Below are 19,586 nucleotides of genomic sequence, written 5' to 3' on the forward strand. Positions count from 1 at the left end.
TTTGAAGGCGTGGCACAGCGAAGGTCGAATCTGACCCGTGAATATCATTATGGGTGTCAGTCTATGGGTAGACTGACAACTTTTTGAGTGTCATAATTATTGCTGATTTTCTCAGAGGTACAAATACTTCTGAAGCCCAGTAAATTACAAATAAGTTATTGAAAAAAATCATACAATGTGACTTCCAGATTTTATTTTATTTTTTAAAATGATGTCTCTGAGTGGAAATGCATCACTGATTGAAATTTCAGACCTCTACCTATTTTCAAAGTGGATGAACTTGCTAAATCACATGGCGTGTAAATACTTCCCCTCACTGTATATACATATATTGCAATTTATTGCTGACACTATGTTTTGGGGTCGTCAACATGTTTTGCCCCCCACAAAAGTCTAACTCCGCCTATGCTGCTAGAGCCTATCACAGCTAACTTCAGGCAGAAGATGTACACACTGAACAGGTTGCCAGCCGGTCGGAGGGCACATACAGTTGTGGTCAAAAGTTTACATACACTTGTGAAGAACATAATGTCATGGCTCTCTTGAGTTTCCAGTTATTTCTACAACTCGGATTTTTCTCTAATAGAGTGATACTTCTTTGTCACAAAAAACATTCATGAAGTTTGGTTCTTTTATGACTTTATTATGGGTGAACAGAAAAAAGTGATCAAATATGCTGGGTCAAAAATATACATACAGCAGCGCTAATATTTGGTAACATGTCCCTTGGCCATTTTCACTTCAATTAGGCGCTTTTGGTAGCCATTCACAAGCTTCTGGTTGAATCTTTGACCACTCCTCTTGACAGAATTGGTGCAGTTCAGTTAAATTTGATGGCTTTCTGACATGGACTTGTTTCGTCAGCATTGTCCACAAGTTCTCAATGGAGTTTTGGGAAGGCCATTCGAAAACCTTAATTCTAGCCTGATTTCGCCATTCCATGACCACTTTTGATGTGTGTTTGGGGTCATTGTCCTGTTAGAACACCCAACTGCGCCCAAGACCCAATCTTCGGGCTGATGACGTTAGGTTATCTTGAAGAATCTGAAGGTAATCCCTCCTTCTTCATTATCCCATTTACTCTCTGTAAAGCACCAGTTCCATTGGTAGCAAAACAGCCCCACAGCATAATACTACCACCACCGTGCTTGACGGTAGGCATGGTGTACTTGGGGTTAAAGGCCTCACCTTTTCTCCTCCAAACATATCGCTGGGCATTGTGGCCAAACAGCACGATTTTTGTTTCGTCTGACCGCAGAACTTTCCTCCAGAAGGTCTTATCTTTGTCCATGTGATCAGCAGCAAACTTCAGTCGAGCCTTAAGGTGCCGCTTTTGGAGCAAGGGCTTCCTTCTTGCACGGTAGCCCCTCAGTCCATGGAGATGCAAAACACTGTGGACACTGACACCTGTGTTCCAGCAGCTTCTAATTCTTGGCAGATCTGCTTTTTGGTGATTCTCGGTTGAATTTTCACCCTCCTGACCAATTTTCCTCTCAGCAGCAGGTGATAGCTTGCGTTTTCTTCCTGATCGTGGCAGTGACAAAACAGTGCCATGCACTTTATACTTACAAACAATTGTTTGCACTGTTGCTCTTGGGACATGTAGCTGCTTTGAAATGGCTCCAAGTGACTTTCCTGACTTGTTCAAGTCAATGATTGTTCAAGTCAATAATCACTCACAAGAAATTGCTAATTCGTGTTGCTGTATGTATATTTTTGACCCAGTAGATTTGATCACTTTTTCTGTTAACCCATAATAAAGTCATAAAAGAACCAAACTTCATGAATGTTTTTTGTGACAAAGAAGTATCTGTTCCAATCACTCTATCGGAGAAAAATCAGAGTTGTAGAAATAACTTGAAACTCAAGACAGCCATGACATTATGTTCTTCACAAGTGTATGTAAACTTTTGACCACAACTGTATAGACACACAACCATTCATGCACACACTCACACCTATGGACAATTTGGAGTGTTCAATCAGCATACCATGCACATTATTTTGGTATGTGGCAGGAACCCGGAGAAAACCTACACAGGCACCAGAAGAACATGCAATCTCCACAAAAATCCTTTTCTTTGTTAATATCACTCAATTTGATGTTGATTACTGTCAATGGCAGTGAATGAGTTCAATAAAATGTAATAAAAGGAGGGAAAAAAAACAATATTAAGAATCAAAATGAGATATTAACCAGTTTTTATGTGGAAAACAATCCTACAGTTCCTTAACTCTATAATATTTATACTCCAACTTTCCATTTCCAAATTATGGCTCAAATAGAAGAATAATTCCATTGACCTCAAAATAATCATTGATAAATAAAATATCACAATAATCCTCCGTGGCATCACTAGTTCACAGTAGAAGCAAAAGTCTCCCCTCCACATGCTTCGACACGGCCCGTCGTCTGCACGTGTCACCTTGAACGTGACATGACGGCTGTTTCCATGGCAACACGTCACCAGGAGGCGCCGCTGGGCAAAAATCGAGGCTCCTTTTCTTTGTTTTGGATGTTAGACTTCCAAAGAGTGAATGAGATACTCTGCAGCACGTTGGATGACACGATGAACCGGGCTATTGTTTGATGAAACATTGTTGTCCACTATGTCGCCCTCTAGTGGAGTATTAGAAAGAAGCCAAATGGCTAATTATGTAAACGCGGAGAAAAAACTAGCACAAATGCATGTTAGTGAGTCAACTCATTACACATGAGCAAGCAAACCATCTGCTGCTCAATTATTCTTTTGCTTTTTTTAGAACAGAGACAAAAGTTCACACATTGGCTGACTATGACGGCAATGTACGTCCAATTCATTTGAAGTGGGAGTGCTGGCATCAAATGTGGAGGGATGAGTTTATAGTTCACATGATTAATGATTTATGGACTAAGCCTGCACAATATATCGTTTGAACATCGCCATCGCAATGTACGGATGCGCAATAGTCACATCGCAGAATGTGCAATTAAATTTTTTTTTTTTTTTTTAATGTTAACTTTTGTTGTACTTCATAAAAGCAGCAAGTGTGCAGATTCTGCGTCCCTTTTATATACAGCAAGACTGGATAAACGGCATGATGTAAATTAGGAATGTCCCTGATCTGATCACGTCCCTGATCACATCACAATCAGGCCAATTGCTCCATTTTTCAAATGAACGGAATCAGGTTAAAAGGATCTTGTTTGTAATTTTAAATATATACAGGTAGTCCCCGGTTTTTGACGTACTCGAATTGCGCGATTTCGACTTTACGACGCCAGTCTCGCCCGCGATTTTATCTCGTTTTTTTTGTTTGTTTGTTGCATAAACAGTACCTTATTGTTCCTCACAATATCTCATAATCTAATTTACTACATTAATATGACGTGTTCTGTCCTCATTAAACGTGAAGTTATTCGGCTTTACAGACCGCAAATAAGGCAATTGTGCTTTTTGAAGCTTTTTACTTCCTCCACTTTGGACAATTTGTAAAACTGTGACACACATATGTACACTTGTGTTCAAAACAACACACACTTTAACAATAAAACACTTGAGAATAATTGGTGTTCAAACATCCATCTAGTCTGCTCAATATGGAAATGTAGTAGATTAAATTAGCCTAATTTGGCTAAAAAAAAAAAGTCATCGAGCTACGAAAGCTAACGTATTTACAATTCTCGTAGACAATCGCCCACACGGAACTCCAGAAACTGTAGCTATAAACTTAGTTACAAATGCATACACAAACATATATTAGCGGACACAACTTACAGCCTTATGTAGGCAAAATTACGTGTGTCGCGAACCGGGGATCACCTGTTAAATGTTAATTCTTTCCAGTCGTTCAGGCCTATCCCAAAAATGGCTATTCAGGGTATGTGGTGAAAATTCTTCTAGTTTTAATATCGCAATATAATATCGCAATATATTGCAAGCCCCCCAAAAATCGCAATGACAGTTTTTTCCAATATCGTTCAGGCCTATTATGGACAACTAATAGTAATAAGCGGAGTTTAGAGGGGGCAGCCCCCCCCCTTGTGGCCAAAAAGTGTCATTGCATGTAATTGACTATCCTATATATACAGTGAAGAAAATAAGTATTTGATCACCTTGCTATTTTGCAAGTTCTCCCACTTAGAAATCATGGAGGGGTCTGAAATTTTCATCGTAGGTGCATGTCCGTGTGAGAGAGATAATCTAAAAAGAAAAATCCAGAAATCGCAATGCATGATTTTTTTTACCGATTTATTTGTGTGATACAGCTGAAAATAAGTATTTGAACACCTGAGAAAACAAATGTTAATATTTGGTAAAGTAGCCTTTGTTTGCAATTACAGAGGTCAAACGTTTTCTGTAGTTTTTCACCAGGTTTGCACACACTGTAGGAGGGATCTTAGCCCACCCATCTGTTAGGTTTCTGGGCTGTCGCTGAGAAACACAGAGTTTGACCTCCCTCCAAAGGTTTTCTTTTGGGTTTAAGTCTAGAGACTGGCTAAGCCCTTCCAGAACCTTGATATGCTCTTTACGAAGCCACCCCTTGGTTATTCTGGCTGTCTGCTTTGGGCCATTGTCATGTTGGAAGACCCAGTGACGACCCATTTTCAATGCTTCAACTGAGGGAAGGAGGTTATTCCCCAAAATCTCACAATACATGGCCCTGGTCATTCTCTCCTTAATACAGTGCAGTCGTGTAGTCCCATATGCAGAAAAACACCCCCAAAGCATGATGCTACCACCGCCATGCTTCACAGTTGGGATGGTGTTCTTGGGATGGTACTCATCATTCTTCTTCCTCCAAACTCTGTTAGTGGAGTTTTGACCAAAAAGTTCTATTTTACTCTCAACTGACCACAAAACGTGGCCCCATGACTCCTTTGCATCACCCAAATGGTCATAGGCAAACTTAAGACAGGCCTTGACATGTGCTGGTTTAAGCAGGGGAACCTTTCGTGACATGCATGATTTCAAACCATGGCGTCTCAGTGTATTACCAACAGTAACCTTGGAAACGGTGGTCCAACCTCTTTTCAGGTCATTGACCAACTCCTGTCGTGTGGTTGTGGGCTGATTCCTCACCTTTATTAGGATCATTGAGATCCCATGAGGTGATATCTGACATGGGGCTCGACTAGGACTGAGATTTACCGTCATGTTTAGCTTCTTCCATTTTATAATGATTGCTCCAACAGTTGACCTTTTATCCCAAGCTGCTTGGCAATTGCTCTTTAGCCCTTGTCAGCCAATTTTGTCTCTGGTGTCTTTGGACAGCTCTTTGATCTTGAACATGTTACAAGTTTGTGTCTTCATGATTGTATGGGGTGGACAGGTGTCATTATGCTGCTATGGACCTCAAACAAGTGCATCTGATTCAGGATAATACATTGAGTGGAGGTGGACTTTTAATAGGCAGACTAACAGGTCTTTCAGGGTAAGAATTTTAACTGATAGACAGGTGTTCAAATAGTTATTTTCAGCTGTAGCACACAAATAAATTGTTAAAAAATCATGCATTGTGATTTCTGGAGTGTTCAAATACTTATTTTCTCCACTGTATATATATATATATATATATATATATATATATATATATATATATATATATATATATATATTTAAGTTGTAAAGCAAGAAAACAACAAAAATGAATGAAATGAAATGAATAAAAACATTTTTTTTGAATAATGGTTCAAAATTATTTTTCGAACAGATCATGTGACGAGCACCTCAGACGGTCATTTGCTTTGCATATTTTAATTTTTTTAAAAGGGCAATTTTATTTTTCAAATGATTTTTTTCTTTGATTGAAAATATTTTTTTATGATTGATGCAAGTTATGGGGGGGATTTAATGATTTAGACACAAATGTCCTACCCATAAGGGGTTTGTTTTTTATTTGAAAATATATTTTTTTTGTGTCAAGGAACTTATTTTTTGATTGAATAATACACAAAAGTCCTAGCCAAAATGTGGCCCAAACACAAAACAATATTACTTCAATCAAAAAAGTTGCTTCAATCAAAAAATGCATTCAAACTAGGGCTGTCAAACGATTAAAAATGTAATCGAGTTAATTACAGCTTAAAAATTAATTAATCGTAATTAATCGCAATTCAAACCATCTATAAAATATGCCATATTTTTCTGTAAATTATTGCTGGAATGAAAAGATAAGACACAAGACGGATATATACATTCAACATATGGTACATAAGTACTGTATTTGTTTATTTAAACAATAAATCAACAAGATGGCATTAAGATTATTAATTTTCTCGTCTATTTAAACAATAAATCAACAAGATGGCATTAAGATTATTAATTTTCTCTTGAAGCGATCCATGGATAGAAAAACTTGTAGTTCTTAAAAAGATAAATGTTTGTAAAAGTTATAGAAATGTTATATTAAAACCCCTCTTAATGTTTTCGTTTTATTAAAATTTGTAAAATTTTCAATCAAAAAATAAACTAGTAGCTCGCCATTGTTGATGTCATTACACCATGCTCACTCCCCAATCATTTGGACCCAAGCGCCAGCAGAGGGCGCCAAACAACAAAAAACAAGTAACAAGTGGACATTACTCTGCTGTCATTTTAATCTGAGCGGGGCATGTGCGTTAATTGCGTCAAATGTTTTAACGTGAATAATTAACAAAAATTAATCACCGCCCATTAACGTGATATTTGACAGCCCAAATTCAAACACATTTTTTTGATTGAAGCAACTTTTTTTTTTATTTAAACTTTTTTTTTTTTTTTTTTTTGGGATCAAATAATGAAGACACAACTTTTACCTCATATGGCTCCGCCCAGGGGATACAATTTTTGACTGAGGTAACTACATTGGCACGACACCGGCGGGCGTACCATATTCAATGGATGACAATCTTGGCGTAAAGTATAGACCCTACCCACGTGACGTCACAACTCCGTCCTCCTGACTGGTACCGCCCAATTGTCCGTCAACACATTGTGTTTCCCTGTTACGGCTACGTACATTCCTCCTATTTACGGCGTGTTTTTCTGCTCGTTAACATTAATAATCAAAATGGTGAAGGCGTGTGTGGCGGTCGGTTGCAATAACAGAGAAGATAGACGGAGAGACTTGAAGTTCTACCGGATTCCAAGAGACCCGGAGAGGAGAGAGCAAGATGTGCTGCTGCAATTCGACGAGAAAACTGGGCTCCAAACGATTACCACAGATTATGTCGTAGTCATTTTATATCTGGTAAGATGCATTTAATATATACAGTGCCTTGCAAAAGTATTCGGCCCCCTTGAACCTTGCAACCTTTCGCCACATTTCAGGCTTCAAACATAAAGATAAAAAAATTTAATTTTTTGTCAAGAATCAACAACAAGTGGGACACAATCGTGAAGTGGAACAAAATTTATTGGATAATTTAAACTTTTTGAACAAATAAAAAACTGAAAAGTGGGGCGTGCAATATTATTCGGCCGCCTTGCGTTAATACTTTGTAGCGCCACCTTTTGCTCCAATTACAGCTGCAAGTCGCTTGGGGTATGTTTCTATCAGTTTTGCACGTCGAGAGACTGACATTCTTGCCCATTCTTCCTTGCAAAACAGCTCGAGCTCAATGAGGTTGGATGGAGAGTATTTGTGAACAGCAGTCTTCAGCTCTTTCCACAGATTCTCGATTGGATTCAGGTCTGGACTTTGACTTGGCCATTCTAACACCTGGATACGTTTATTTTTTAACCATTCCATTGTAGATTTGGCTTTATGTTTTGGATCATTGTCCTGTTGCAAGATAAATCTCCGTCCCAGTCTCAGGTCTTGTACAGATACCAACAGGTTTTCTTCCAGAATGTTCCTGTATTTGGCTGCATCCATCTTCCCGTCAATTTTAACCATCTTCCCTGTCCCTGCTGAAGAAAAGCAGGCCCAAACCATGATGCTGCCACCACCATGTTGGACAGTGGGGATGGTGTGTTCAGGGTGATGAGCTGTGTTGCTTTTACGCCAAACATATCGTTTTGCATTGTGGCCAGAAAGTTCAATTTTGGTTTCATCTGAAAAGAGCACCTTCTTCCACATGTTTGGTGTGTCTCCCAGGTGGCTTGTGGCAAACTTTAAACGAGACTTTTTATGGATATCTTTGAGAAATGGCTTTCTTCTTGCCACTCTTCCATAAAGGCCAGATTTGTGCAGTGTACGACTGATTGTTGTCCTATGGACAGACTCTCCCACCTCAGCTGTAGATCTCTGCAGTTGATCCAGAGTGATCATGGGCCTCTTGGCTGCATCTCTGATCAGTTTTCTCCTTGTTTGAGAAGAAAGTTTGGAAGGACGGCCGGGTCTTGGTAGATTTGCAGTGGTCTGATGCTCCTTCCATTTCACTATGATGGCTTGCACAGTGCTCCTTGAGATGTTTAAAGCTTGGGAAATCTTTTTGTATCCAAATCCGGCTTTAAACTTCTCCACAACAGTATCTCGGACCTGCCTGGTGTGTTCCTTGGTTTTCATAATGCCCTCTGCACTTTAAACAGAACCCTGAGACTATCACAGAGCAGGTGCATTTATATGGAGACTTGATTACACACAGGTGGATTCTATTTATCATCATCGGTCATTTAGGACAACATTGGATCATTCAGAGATCCTCACTGAACTTCTGGAGTGAGTTTGCTGCACTGAAAGTAAAGGGGCCGAATAATATTGCAGGCCCCACTTTTCAGTTTTTTATTTGTTAAAAAAGTTTAAATTATCCAATAAATGTTGTTCCACTTCACGATTGTGTCCCACTTGTTGTTAATTCTTGACAAAAAATTAAAATTTCATATCTTTATGTTTGAAGCCTGAAATGTGGCGAAAGGTTGCAAGATTCAAGGGGGCCGAATACTTTTGCAAGGCACTGTATTTAGAGGGTTTTGGGCTGACAACCACAATTAAGATCATTGCAAGGCTTTTCGCCGACAATATACACGTATGTATGTAGTGAGAGTGTTAGGGTGTGCGTGAGCAGGAGGGGATCCCAATGCAGACAAACGGGTTTTGGCGAGTAGTATTTTATTAGCGAGCACCAGAAAGAGCGTGGCGGGCGGAAGTCTTGCTTGGCTCGGGGTAGTTGAGCTGACGAGGAGGCTCGGAAGGGAGGCAGGCGTGGAATCCGACGAGGGGCGCGCAGAAAACAGGACCTGAGACGAAAGCAAGGTAGTCGTGAGCCAGTGAGCAGAGATATAATTTAGGAAATGCGAGATACAACTGACATGTGTAACAGACGAGTTGATCGGGCGACGAGGTGGAGCGTCTGCTTGGCTTTTAAAGCTGGCTGATGTTCATTGCCCTCAGGTGTGGCCGCTCCACTCGTCTGACCTGTAATCAACTAAAAAACATGCACACCTGCTGGAGGTGGGCATGTCTCAGTAGGAAGGGGAAGAGGACCTAACAGAGAGTGCTATCGCTAAACCATATAAACATTAAAAGCCCTAGCTCCATTGACAAACGACATGAAATACATTAGACTTGACAGTGGATGTTAGCAATAACAAAAGATTTTGAATTGAAAATTTCGTAACTCACCTTTCCAAGCACAAGATAGATTCCTGCCGAACGAGGACCTGTTTCACCCAACCAGCAACGAAGTATTTATAAGCCTCCAAGCTCTTAAAGTTTTTCAAACTTTCGTGAGAATAGGCTGATTTTGTGTGGACAAGATAGTTGTGCATATCAGGGTAGCTAGCAGATGTCAGGCAAATACGGCGGAGACAGCGGGTCGAAAAACATCGATTTAGGCATCAAATATGGATCTGGCGAATGGATAAACTGAAGCTTTTCCACATAACGCCTTTTATGCAACGCATCAAGTGAGTTTACGGCATCCGAAAGCACCGGGTCTTTCATGAAATGCATTATAAGTTGCTCGATCAATTGAGACCATTGATAATACAGACACAAAATGACGGACAAGGGGGCGGAACAATACAGTGATCACGTGATTTTGTGACGCCGGTGGGTAGGGTCTATAGCTATCCTGCCAGCAGCCTGATTAAGAATTCCCCTCAAGAATGAAGGGAAACAACAACAAAAACGCTCATTTTCAACTTCTATTCTTGTAAGTTAATTTTATTGCTGACACTGCGTTTCACGGTCATCAACATGTTGTGCCCCCCCCCCCCCCCCCCCCCGCCTCAAAAGTCAAACACCGCCTATACTAATAGTGTCAATTCGTAACCATTGTGATCTTTTAAAAAGTGGAAAATTGTAATTTTTTTTTTTTTTTTTTTTGCCTTTTGACAGAAATGTTTTTCATTTGACTTGCAGCTCTCTACCGCTGACACGCAACCAGGTGCGCTCTCCGGTTCTGCTACTATGGGGCGAGCGCGACGCTTTCGTGGAGCAGGAAATGGCGGAGGCGTGTCGCGTGCACATCCGCAGCCACTTCCGCCTCAACGTCATCTCCGGGGCCAGCCACTGGCTGCAGCAGGACCAGCCCGACATCGTCAACACGCTCATGTGGACCTTCCTCAAGGAGGGCGACAGCCGCAAGGGACACAGGAACTGACAATGACCGCCACGGATGCACGGTGAAGACTTTCTTTGTTTGCGGTGCATCCGGGTGACTTTTTCTCATGTTACAGCCTTATTCTTAAATGTAAGAATTCTTTTTTTTCCCCTCAAAATTCAGTAATTTAAAATTATAGGCTGCCCGACGGTGTGAGACGTCAATGGTACTGAGACATTAGCGTTTGACCGTTTGAAATGAATTATATTGAGTATTTGTAAGGACGAGGCAATGAGTTAAAGCAACGATATGTAATTTTTCAGTTCTGGTCGATTTTAGCGACACCGGTGGACAGAAGTGGTAGTGTTTAGCCTTAAGGAAGACTGCGTTTCCCACGAGGACTGAGCACACCCGCATTGTCGTAAAATCATAAATCAATCAATCAAAAATGAATCTCCCGCTCGCATGCAGATGGATTAAAAAACATTTCTGTTTCCAGCGGCTATGTAAAGGATGAATAGTAACTAGCCCTGCGAGCAGTCACGCAAACTCTGTTTTAATTGTGCCAATTCGACAAAGTGTGCCAATTGCGGTGGCTCTGTAAACTGCCTAAGCTCTGTAAAATACCACCCCCCCAATCATGTAATCTGTGCAGCCATGACTTTCTTCAAGAACAAAATGAATCATCTAATTGGTCCAACAAGAACCCTAACCCCCAAAAAACGCCCAACTTTGGTACCCCGCCCATGTAAGGCCCGTGAATTAACTCACCATTTTCATGACTTAACATCTCTTATATCTCATGAACAGTCTCACCAGTTTTGAGAAGGATCGAACTAACTGCTTAGGCCCAATGGTCTCAAACGTGCACGCTTTTTATAAACTATTGGAATATGGGTGCAAGAGACTTTTTGGAGCAGTTTTGCACAACGTATCAACTCCCCGAATTTCATCGCTCTACGTTAAAAGAACCGAAATGTAGGCTTTTTTTTTTTTTTTTTTTAAATTCAAGGGGGCGCCACTGAGCCATTTTGTTAAATTTTGTCCTCAACGCTGCTAAATTATCGAGTGTGCTAATTATGGTGAGTTTTCAAGCATGTTCAGGCCTCCAAATTGGCTGTTTTCATTTGCCATGAAATAATAATAATAATTTTAATAATAATTCATTGCATTCCAAAAGGGCCTTGCACCTAATGGTGCTCGGGCCCTAATAAGGTAATGAATCAAGCTGTGGCTAAACAATAGCATATTATGGATAGCAACCTGTAGCTTAGTGTGGCTAATCCCCCCACCCAAACTCATCAGCACTGATGAGGAGTGGGGAGGGGGCGTGCTAACAGCGAGTGAAAGCCAGGCCAATGTTTCTTTATATCCTGTACCCTCCCTTTTTTGTCCTCCTCGGACAAAACTTTTTGTCCCTAATGTGGCTCTGCCTTCTTTGCAGAATTCACACGAAAGCGTTTGCATAAACCTCCGTCTTTGTAGTGAATGGAAAAAGGGGGAAGTGACGTATGCCCTAAAGCAGTCAGCACATTTGCTGTTTTTTTGGGTTCCTGCCACCCTCCTCAAAGGGAATTAGTCCCGGTGAAAGCGAAACAGACCCCCTCAATATTTAAAAAGAGGTGTCATTCAACTAGTCGTCTGTCGACATATCACAAATGTGATGAAAATATTTTTATAAAGGTTGAAAAGTTACCTAGTGTTACTTTAAATACTTTTTTTTTAAATCTAGCACCTTCCCCAAAGAAGATTTTGTACATTTTTGGCTTCGCATATGCTAAATATTGCACATTATTGTACATATTGTCCTTTTATTTATTGCGTTGTAGCCTTTTTATAATTAGTTTGTATATTATAGTAATTTTATAATTCATCATGCATAGCAAATGAAGTATTGCAATCCTGAAGTACTTACAACAAACTTGGAATTTAAGAACAAAGTCGTACAATTATGAAATTTAAGTTTTATTATGTTCTATTTAGACAAAAAGTCGTAATATGAAGTGATTAATGTCATATTACAAGATTAAAGTTGCAATATTAATCATGTTGGAGGTGGAGCTGGTGGAAAACGTTCATGACAGCGTTTACTTACCTTCAGTTTTGTGCAAAGTAGCGGATGGTGATCACCTAAATATGAAATCATGTTGTAGGCGTTGCCTGCACGTCTGTTGTCCTTCCTCCTCTAAGCTGCAGCCGTCGGTTTCTTTTCATTTGCCGAAGTACTCCCATGCTAGTGGTTAGGGCTGGGCGATATGGCCTTAAGTACGTATCACGATAAATTGAGCAGATTTACCTGGATAACGATAAATGACGATAAATTCGCCCAAGCGGACTGTTATATAATTTGAAAATTTGAATCAATGCATGGAATACAAATTAACCGTTTCTCGTTAAATTTATTTACCAGCTTTCAATTTAACAATCGCACATGCAGTCTAAACATTAAGTATTAAAAAAAATCTTGTAAACAATAAGAATTCTAGTGTGAACATTTATAACAGCTTGTATGACTTGAAAAATGTACTACATTATAGGGCTGGGCGATATGGCCTTAAGCATGTATCACAATAAATTGAGCAGATTTACCTGGATAACGATAAATGACGATAAATTAACCCAAGCAGACTGTTATATCATCTGAAAATCTGAATCAATGCATGAAATACAAATTAACCGTTTCTTGTTGATTTATTTACCAGCTTTCAATTTAATATATTTAACAATTGAACATGCAGTCTAAACATTACGTATAAAACTCAACACAAGTGTTTACTGCAAGGTTTCAGGTTTTTTTTTCCCAGTGCATTTTTTAATACATACACACACTCACATTAAAGCTGCATTGATCTAATGACACAAAATTAAGCACATACAGAAAAATAGCTGGGGCCATTAAACAGTTACCGTAATTTCCCGAATATAAGGCGCACCCGTGTATAATGCGCACCCCAAATTTACTTGTAAAATCTAGGGGGAAATTTTGTACCCGTTTATAACGCGCACCCTAATTTTAGCACCAATAAATAGAAGAATACAAGAAAACAGAGCTCGTGTACAGATACAGAAATGTCATTTTACTGAATGGTGAAACACAGCACAAGCATAGCATATTGGTAGTTCAAAACATTACCATAAACTGACAATATTTACGGTAATAATACGATTTGACAACCTCTCCAGCTTACCAGAATATAGGAGAAAACAAAACAGATGTGACTTTTCTTTTAAAGGCTGCTGTGTAACTTGCTCGTTTCATCATGATGAATAAATGTTTCTTCCGTGGATTGATACGGCAAAATGAAAGTGAGGACGTAAGTCGGAAATCCGTGAGAGCTCATCGCTGTGACCACGACAGTAATAGGAACTATTGTTATTTGGGATTGAGTTTCCTGAGGGACAGTTATCGTTGACGGACACAGGAAGTCTGTGTGCTTCCATTTGTTATGGTCAGAGTTGCGGAGCTGCAATAAACGTTGACTCAAATGAGTTCAAGAAACTAAATTCCGTGCTTTATGAAGAGTAAAAAAAGCAGAATTTAACACAGACGAAATCATTCGGCCGATTAGAGTGAAGTATTACCGAAACAAAATGGTGACGTCACGTACCGTAATGGTCGGCAACGGGTCGCCGCATACGTTTCTTCAACACAACGTGGCCGTGTCAATTAAAAAGAAATCGGTTTATATATATATATATTTCTGTCTCCGTCCATGTACCCGTTTATAATGCGCACCATGATTTTACAAGTTGATTTTGGGGGAAAAAAGTGCGCGTTATTACGGTACATTATAATTTTCAGTGTTAGATTGTACTTTATGCTGAATGCTTTACCATCACAAAAGCTATCTCAGAAATCACACACAGACAAGAGATACACAATAACGTGATAAACTAATGCTGCATTCCAGAGAAGTGGGAAGTCGGATTTATCCCACTCGGATGGTACCAGTTCCGACCTCAAAGCGTTCCAAGCAAATGTAAACAACAAAGATGGCTGATCGCGACGAGGTGTTTTTTATTTTGGCCATCCAAAGACATTTTGACCTCCAGCGAACCTGCCTTCCTATAAGCGATCAAATAGTAGAGGAAAAACGACGGCTGCGTTATAGCCCACACTGTAAACTGCCTTTTTTTAGTTACATCCTTTGCTGATCCTCAATATAAAAACATAGCACAACAAAGATAATTCACTGTATGAGAAAAAAATACATGGCGTCTGAAATAAACTTGATTTACTTCATTATCGTGTTATCAATCAATACGTTTTCATGAGCGCCATTTTGTCCAGTGACGTCAGATTGAAATACCTTGGAAGTCGGGGTAGTTCTTTTTTTCTCCGACTTCGCGACTTGGACCTCCCAGTTCGAGTGGTGTTCCAATGGTATTTTCCTACTCGGAGGTCGGAAAAGTCTGACATCCCACTTTTCTGGAACGCAGCATAATTGCTAGATGCAGTCCGAGACCAATCCACGTTCAGCTGTTTCGACAAGTTTAGAGCCGCTATCCGACTCCATCACATTCATTTGTAGCGTTAGCCACTAGCGTTAGCCTGTGGCTTGGCTACCAGTAGAAAGCATTGAAACCATCCTCTTTGGAAATCGGGAGGACAGCGGGTGAAAGCCTGATGGGTGCCGCCAAGAGTCTATTTAATGTCGGGTGAAAGTTTGGCGAACCTCCCTTAAGCAACACTCCATCACGTTTGCTTGTAGCGTTAGCCGCAAGCGTTAGCCTACCGGGCTCGTTTGTTTGGCTTCCTGATAACCACGTGACTCCACACGTAAGCACACTGTCTGCTTTCTTAAAGGGGAATGAACATAGCCGAACAATACAGAGTCAAAGCGGGATGAAAAGACTATATTTTCTTGTTTTATTAAATTACCGAATTTACAGTCATGGTCAAAATGACGTCGGTCATCGTAAAGAATTTCGGTACCGGTAAATTTTCGGTTTACCGCTCTGCTCTACTACATTATAAAAATCAATATGACGACTGTGCAAACATGTCATTCTCACACAAATGACTTGCAGCTTTAACAGTACACTTCAGACAACTTATTTGTAATGGCTGCTGTGACAGAATTATTCAACACAAGTGTTTACGTCAAGGTTTCAGTTTTTTTTTTTTCCCAGAACATTTTTTAATACATGCACCCACCACACAGACACAACCAGATTAAAGCTGTGTGCTCTGATGCCAATGAAACATTTAAGATTTTATGATGGCAGAATAGAGCAAACGTATACAGAAAAATGGCTGTGGCCATTAAACTGTCATATTGTATGTAGGCTTCACTGTTGGATTATACTTTATGCTGATTGCTTTACCATCATGAAAGCTTTCAGAGAAATCACTCAGAGATACCAAATAACGCGACATTATGATTGCTACATGAAGTCCGTGCCCAGTCCACTCATTAATTTCAGCCGTTTCGACAAGGTTAGAGCCGCTATCGGACTCCATCACGTTCATTTGTAGCCACTGTTAGCCGCTAACGTTAGCCTGTGGCTTGGCTACCAGAAGAATGCACTGAAAGCATCCTCTCCTGAAATCGTGAGAACCACGGAGGACAGCGGGTGATGGCCCGTCTGGAACCCGCCAAGAGTTTACTTAATGTCGGGTGAAAGTTTGGCGAAGCTAACTTAAGCCCGACTCCATCCCGTTTACTTGTAGCGTTAGCCGCTAGCGTTAGCCTACCTGGCTTCTGTTTGTTTGGCTTCCTGAAAACCACGTGACTCCATACGTAAGCACACTGTCTACTTTCTTAAAGGGGAATGAACATAGCCGAACAACACAGAGTCAAAGCGGGATGAAAAGACTATATTTTCTTGTTTTATTAAATTACCGAATTTACCCACATGGTCAAAATTACGTCGGTCATCATGAAGAATTTCGGTAACGGTAAATTTTCGGTTTACTGCCCTGCTCTACTAATGATTTTGTCTTTTTTGAGAGGGGGCGGGGGCTCAGGTGTAGTGTCATCGACAGACACAGGACAGAGCAACAGCCGGAGGGGCATGGGTGAGCTAATAGTTATAATAGCTAATACAGTACTACGGTATCACAGAAAATTGTAGTGGTTTTCAAACCGGTTTAGCACATGCCTAGTCAGTGGGGTGCTGGAGCCTATCCCAGCCAACTATTAAATCATATAAAAAAATTTAAAAATTTTTGTTTAGATTTTTGAGGGGAAAAAAAATGAATTCCATTTTTGGAATAAGAACTGTAACTCCAAAAAATGTGAACAAAGTGAAACTTTGCGTGGACTTAAAGAACTTTTCGGAGTGGGTAAAAAAAAATCCACATCACACTTGTGAACCTCACTTTTTCCCTACTTTCTTGCCTCACCTCTTTCTCTCTTTCATAAATGTTCCTCTGCACGCATTCCTAAGTTCACAGAGCCGCCATTTTTGTTTTATAAATAAACGCACCTCTTGTCACTTTTTGTGGGCTTCTTCTAAAAGTAGACTCTGGAAAGAAAGAAAAAAAAACTCTTGTTCAGTCAAAACGGGAATAGAAAAGAGGAGCTGATATAAAAATAGAGCGTCGGTGAGTACTTAGAAGTAATGTGCTGGTGCTGTGCGATGTAGAACTTCTCAGATCTTCTCCAACTGCTGGTTGCCCTACCCAAGATGGCTGCCAGCTAAGCACGCCGCAATTAAAAACAGGAGCGCTTGTCGCCCTTACCAAGATGATAATAGACAGTCATTCTTCTGTGGTGAATCGAAATAAGTTAATCACTAGTAGACGTCCAATCCATAGCGCTGTCCATGGTGGTCAATGAGTAGATAGCAGTAATTTAATAAGCTAGTAATATTATCTAGGCCACGCCCCCTAAATGTCCTCAATTGACCTGATATGACCAGGCCACGCCCCCAAAATGTTCCTACAAATGTCCCCAAATGACCTGATAGGACCAGGACGTGTCCCCCAAATCAACAGGGAGTGACCTGATACTGTCCCCGAAATGTTCCCAAACCAACCTGGGCGGGGCTAAGATCTGTATCTCCACACGGCAAAGACCCAGCGTCATTTCTCCAAATGCATTTTCCAGCATTTTAATGTTAATTACCTCAATCGGAACGTTGCCCTTACCAACATGGCCGCCCTGATGCCAGTTTGGTATGTGGGCAATAAAATGTCTTTTTGTGCTTCTCCCTTGAATGGCGTACCGTAAGTAACACGTCACTTCCGCTCAAAATATTCATGACGTTAGCTACTGTTGCTAAGGGAGGAAACGCCACCGTTTGTCCCCAATAGGAAATGAATGGAAATTGTGTATGAAGGGAAATTGTGTATGAAGGAGATGTTTACAGAGCTAAACCTCCAATTCTCTCCGAAAATGATGTCTCTGCTGCCAAATTCACTTGCAAAAATGTGGAAGAACATAAAAATGTTCAGTTAAAGAGATGGCTAGAGTGTCAAGGGCTGAAAAAGACGGAAAAAAACGAGCCGACCTTAGCATAGCCTTAGCTTTTTATCGATACCTTTTTCTTACGTGACTGAAATTGACATTCTCCTGTTTCAACAAGGTATCCTTTACCACCAGCCCTGTCTTTCTTATATATTAAATCTTCTGGTTGTCCTGCATCTCTGACCGTTCTTGTGGGCAATTTAATTTAAACCCCAATAGCTAAATAAATGGCTTGAGAAGGACCAGTCAGCCGTCGAGGGGGAACTATTCACAACGAGGAAAACGCGACGAAGAGAGCCGCAAAATGTCATTGTTTCTGTCTCTTTACTTCAATATTTTTACAGGATATTCTTTTTATCCAAGTTTTTCCCCAATTGCTAAATAAATGGCATGGTCATGACAAATAAGTCTTGTGCTAAATGGAATATGAAATAATAAAAATGCACTTATTCAGGACGACATGGCAAAATTACTCCATAATGGTCAAAACTGTCGACTTCACCTTTACTGTCACACCTCCCGAACGATATTTTATGACACCTAAATCGGACATATGTCATTTCCCTTCCCCGGCTTCGGAGAATGTAAACAAACCAAGAGGCGTGACGGCTAGCAATCATGCTCACCCGAACCGAGGGATGTTTCAAAGTCTTCGACGCGGAAAATCACACACAACTAGCCCGGATTATTTGACATGACGACTGGGTTGTCGATTGTCTTCGCGGATCGGCAAACCGCCCGCCGGAGAGCAATTTACAGTTCGTTCCCCGGAGGAGGGCGGCTGCAGTTGTTGTGCAGCTAATGTGCACGAGGAGAGCTTTTTACATGCCTATCAATGATCAAACGTAAGTAGTCCTTTATTTAAAGAAAGTTTGTCGTGTTTACTTTGTAATCGCTGTATTAATATTTGACATAATACAGTACAAAACAAGATGTTTACTGACTTCCCCGTAAGTCCAATGGTCCCACAGTAGTAGGGCTTGGCCGATATCCACGGTGAATGGGAACCTTTTGAAACTCCAAAAAGGCGCACATGCCTCTCCCTCATACACCAAGATTTTTCTGCAGCCATTTGGCTGGCGTGATGCGAAAAATAAACGTATAAATCCGCAAAATCAGCTGAATCCTTAGTCCTCATACACAACAGTACGACTGTATAGTGAAGAGGACGCCTTCACCCGTACACGTCACAGCGCCCTCCTCCTCAATGCAAGACCGAAGCCGGAAGTCACTCATTTTCATGGCGCGGGATTCAAAAAACTAAATAGATATAGCGGTCCATATCATTCAGGAGCATAAACTACCGCGTGCATTATGAAATAAACACGCTTTTTTCGTGTCACATGCACTTTAAGGCATGGATTTTAATAGGAAGTCGCCCCTACCAACATGGCCTCAGGGCGGCCATGTTGGTAGGGGCGACACTTTGCATGCTTCTGCCATGAATTGCAACTAGTTTATCACGAGGTCCAATCCATTTGAAGCGGAAGGGTTGGCAGTGAATGATTGGCTGCCTACCCTTCCACTTCAAATGAATTGAATGTCTCGTGACGTTGAATCGCGCAACGTCCAGTCATCCCTCTGCAGTGAAATGAAATGAGGTTATCACTAAAAACGTATCAGTACAGTATTGGTGTTTGCTGATACAACACAGGTGTCCGGGTGTCGAAATCTCTATCGGACGCACACACAAATTCCACGTCTCGCTATGGGCTCGGTTG

The 19,586-nt window shown here is 40.7% G+C and overlaps 1 protein-coding gene across 2 annotated transcripts in view; it reads left to right on the forward strand.

The window, feature by feature from the left end:
• Positions 1-19,150, forward strand: part of ephx4 (epoxide hydrolase 4) — a 43,379-nt gene extending 24,229 nt beyond the window's left edge. For both annotated transcript variants that reach the window (XM_057840397.1, XM_057840395.1), the window contains one exon: positions 10,270-19,150. In XM_057840397.1, the coding sequence (XP_057696380.1) occupies positions 10,270-10,510 (241 nt within the window). In that variant the 3' untranslated portion in view covers positions 10,511-19,150. The remainder of the gene's footprint in view (positions 1-10,269) is intronic.
• Positions 19,151-19,586: the final 436 nt, after the last annotated feature.

The sequence above is a fragment of the Corythoichthys intestinalis genome, chromosome 7, assembly GCF_030265065.1.
Source record: "Corythoichthys intestinalis isolate RoL2023-P3 chromosome 7, ASM3026506v1, whole genome shotgun sequence".
Lineage (NCBI taxonomy): Eukaryota > Metazoa > Chordata > Actinopteri > Syngnathiformes > Syngnathidae > Corythoichthys > Corythoichthys intestinalis.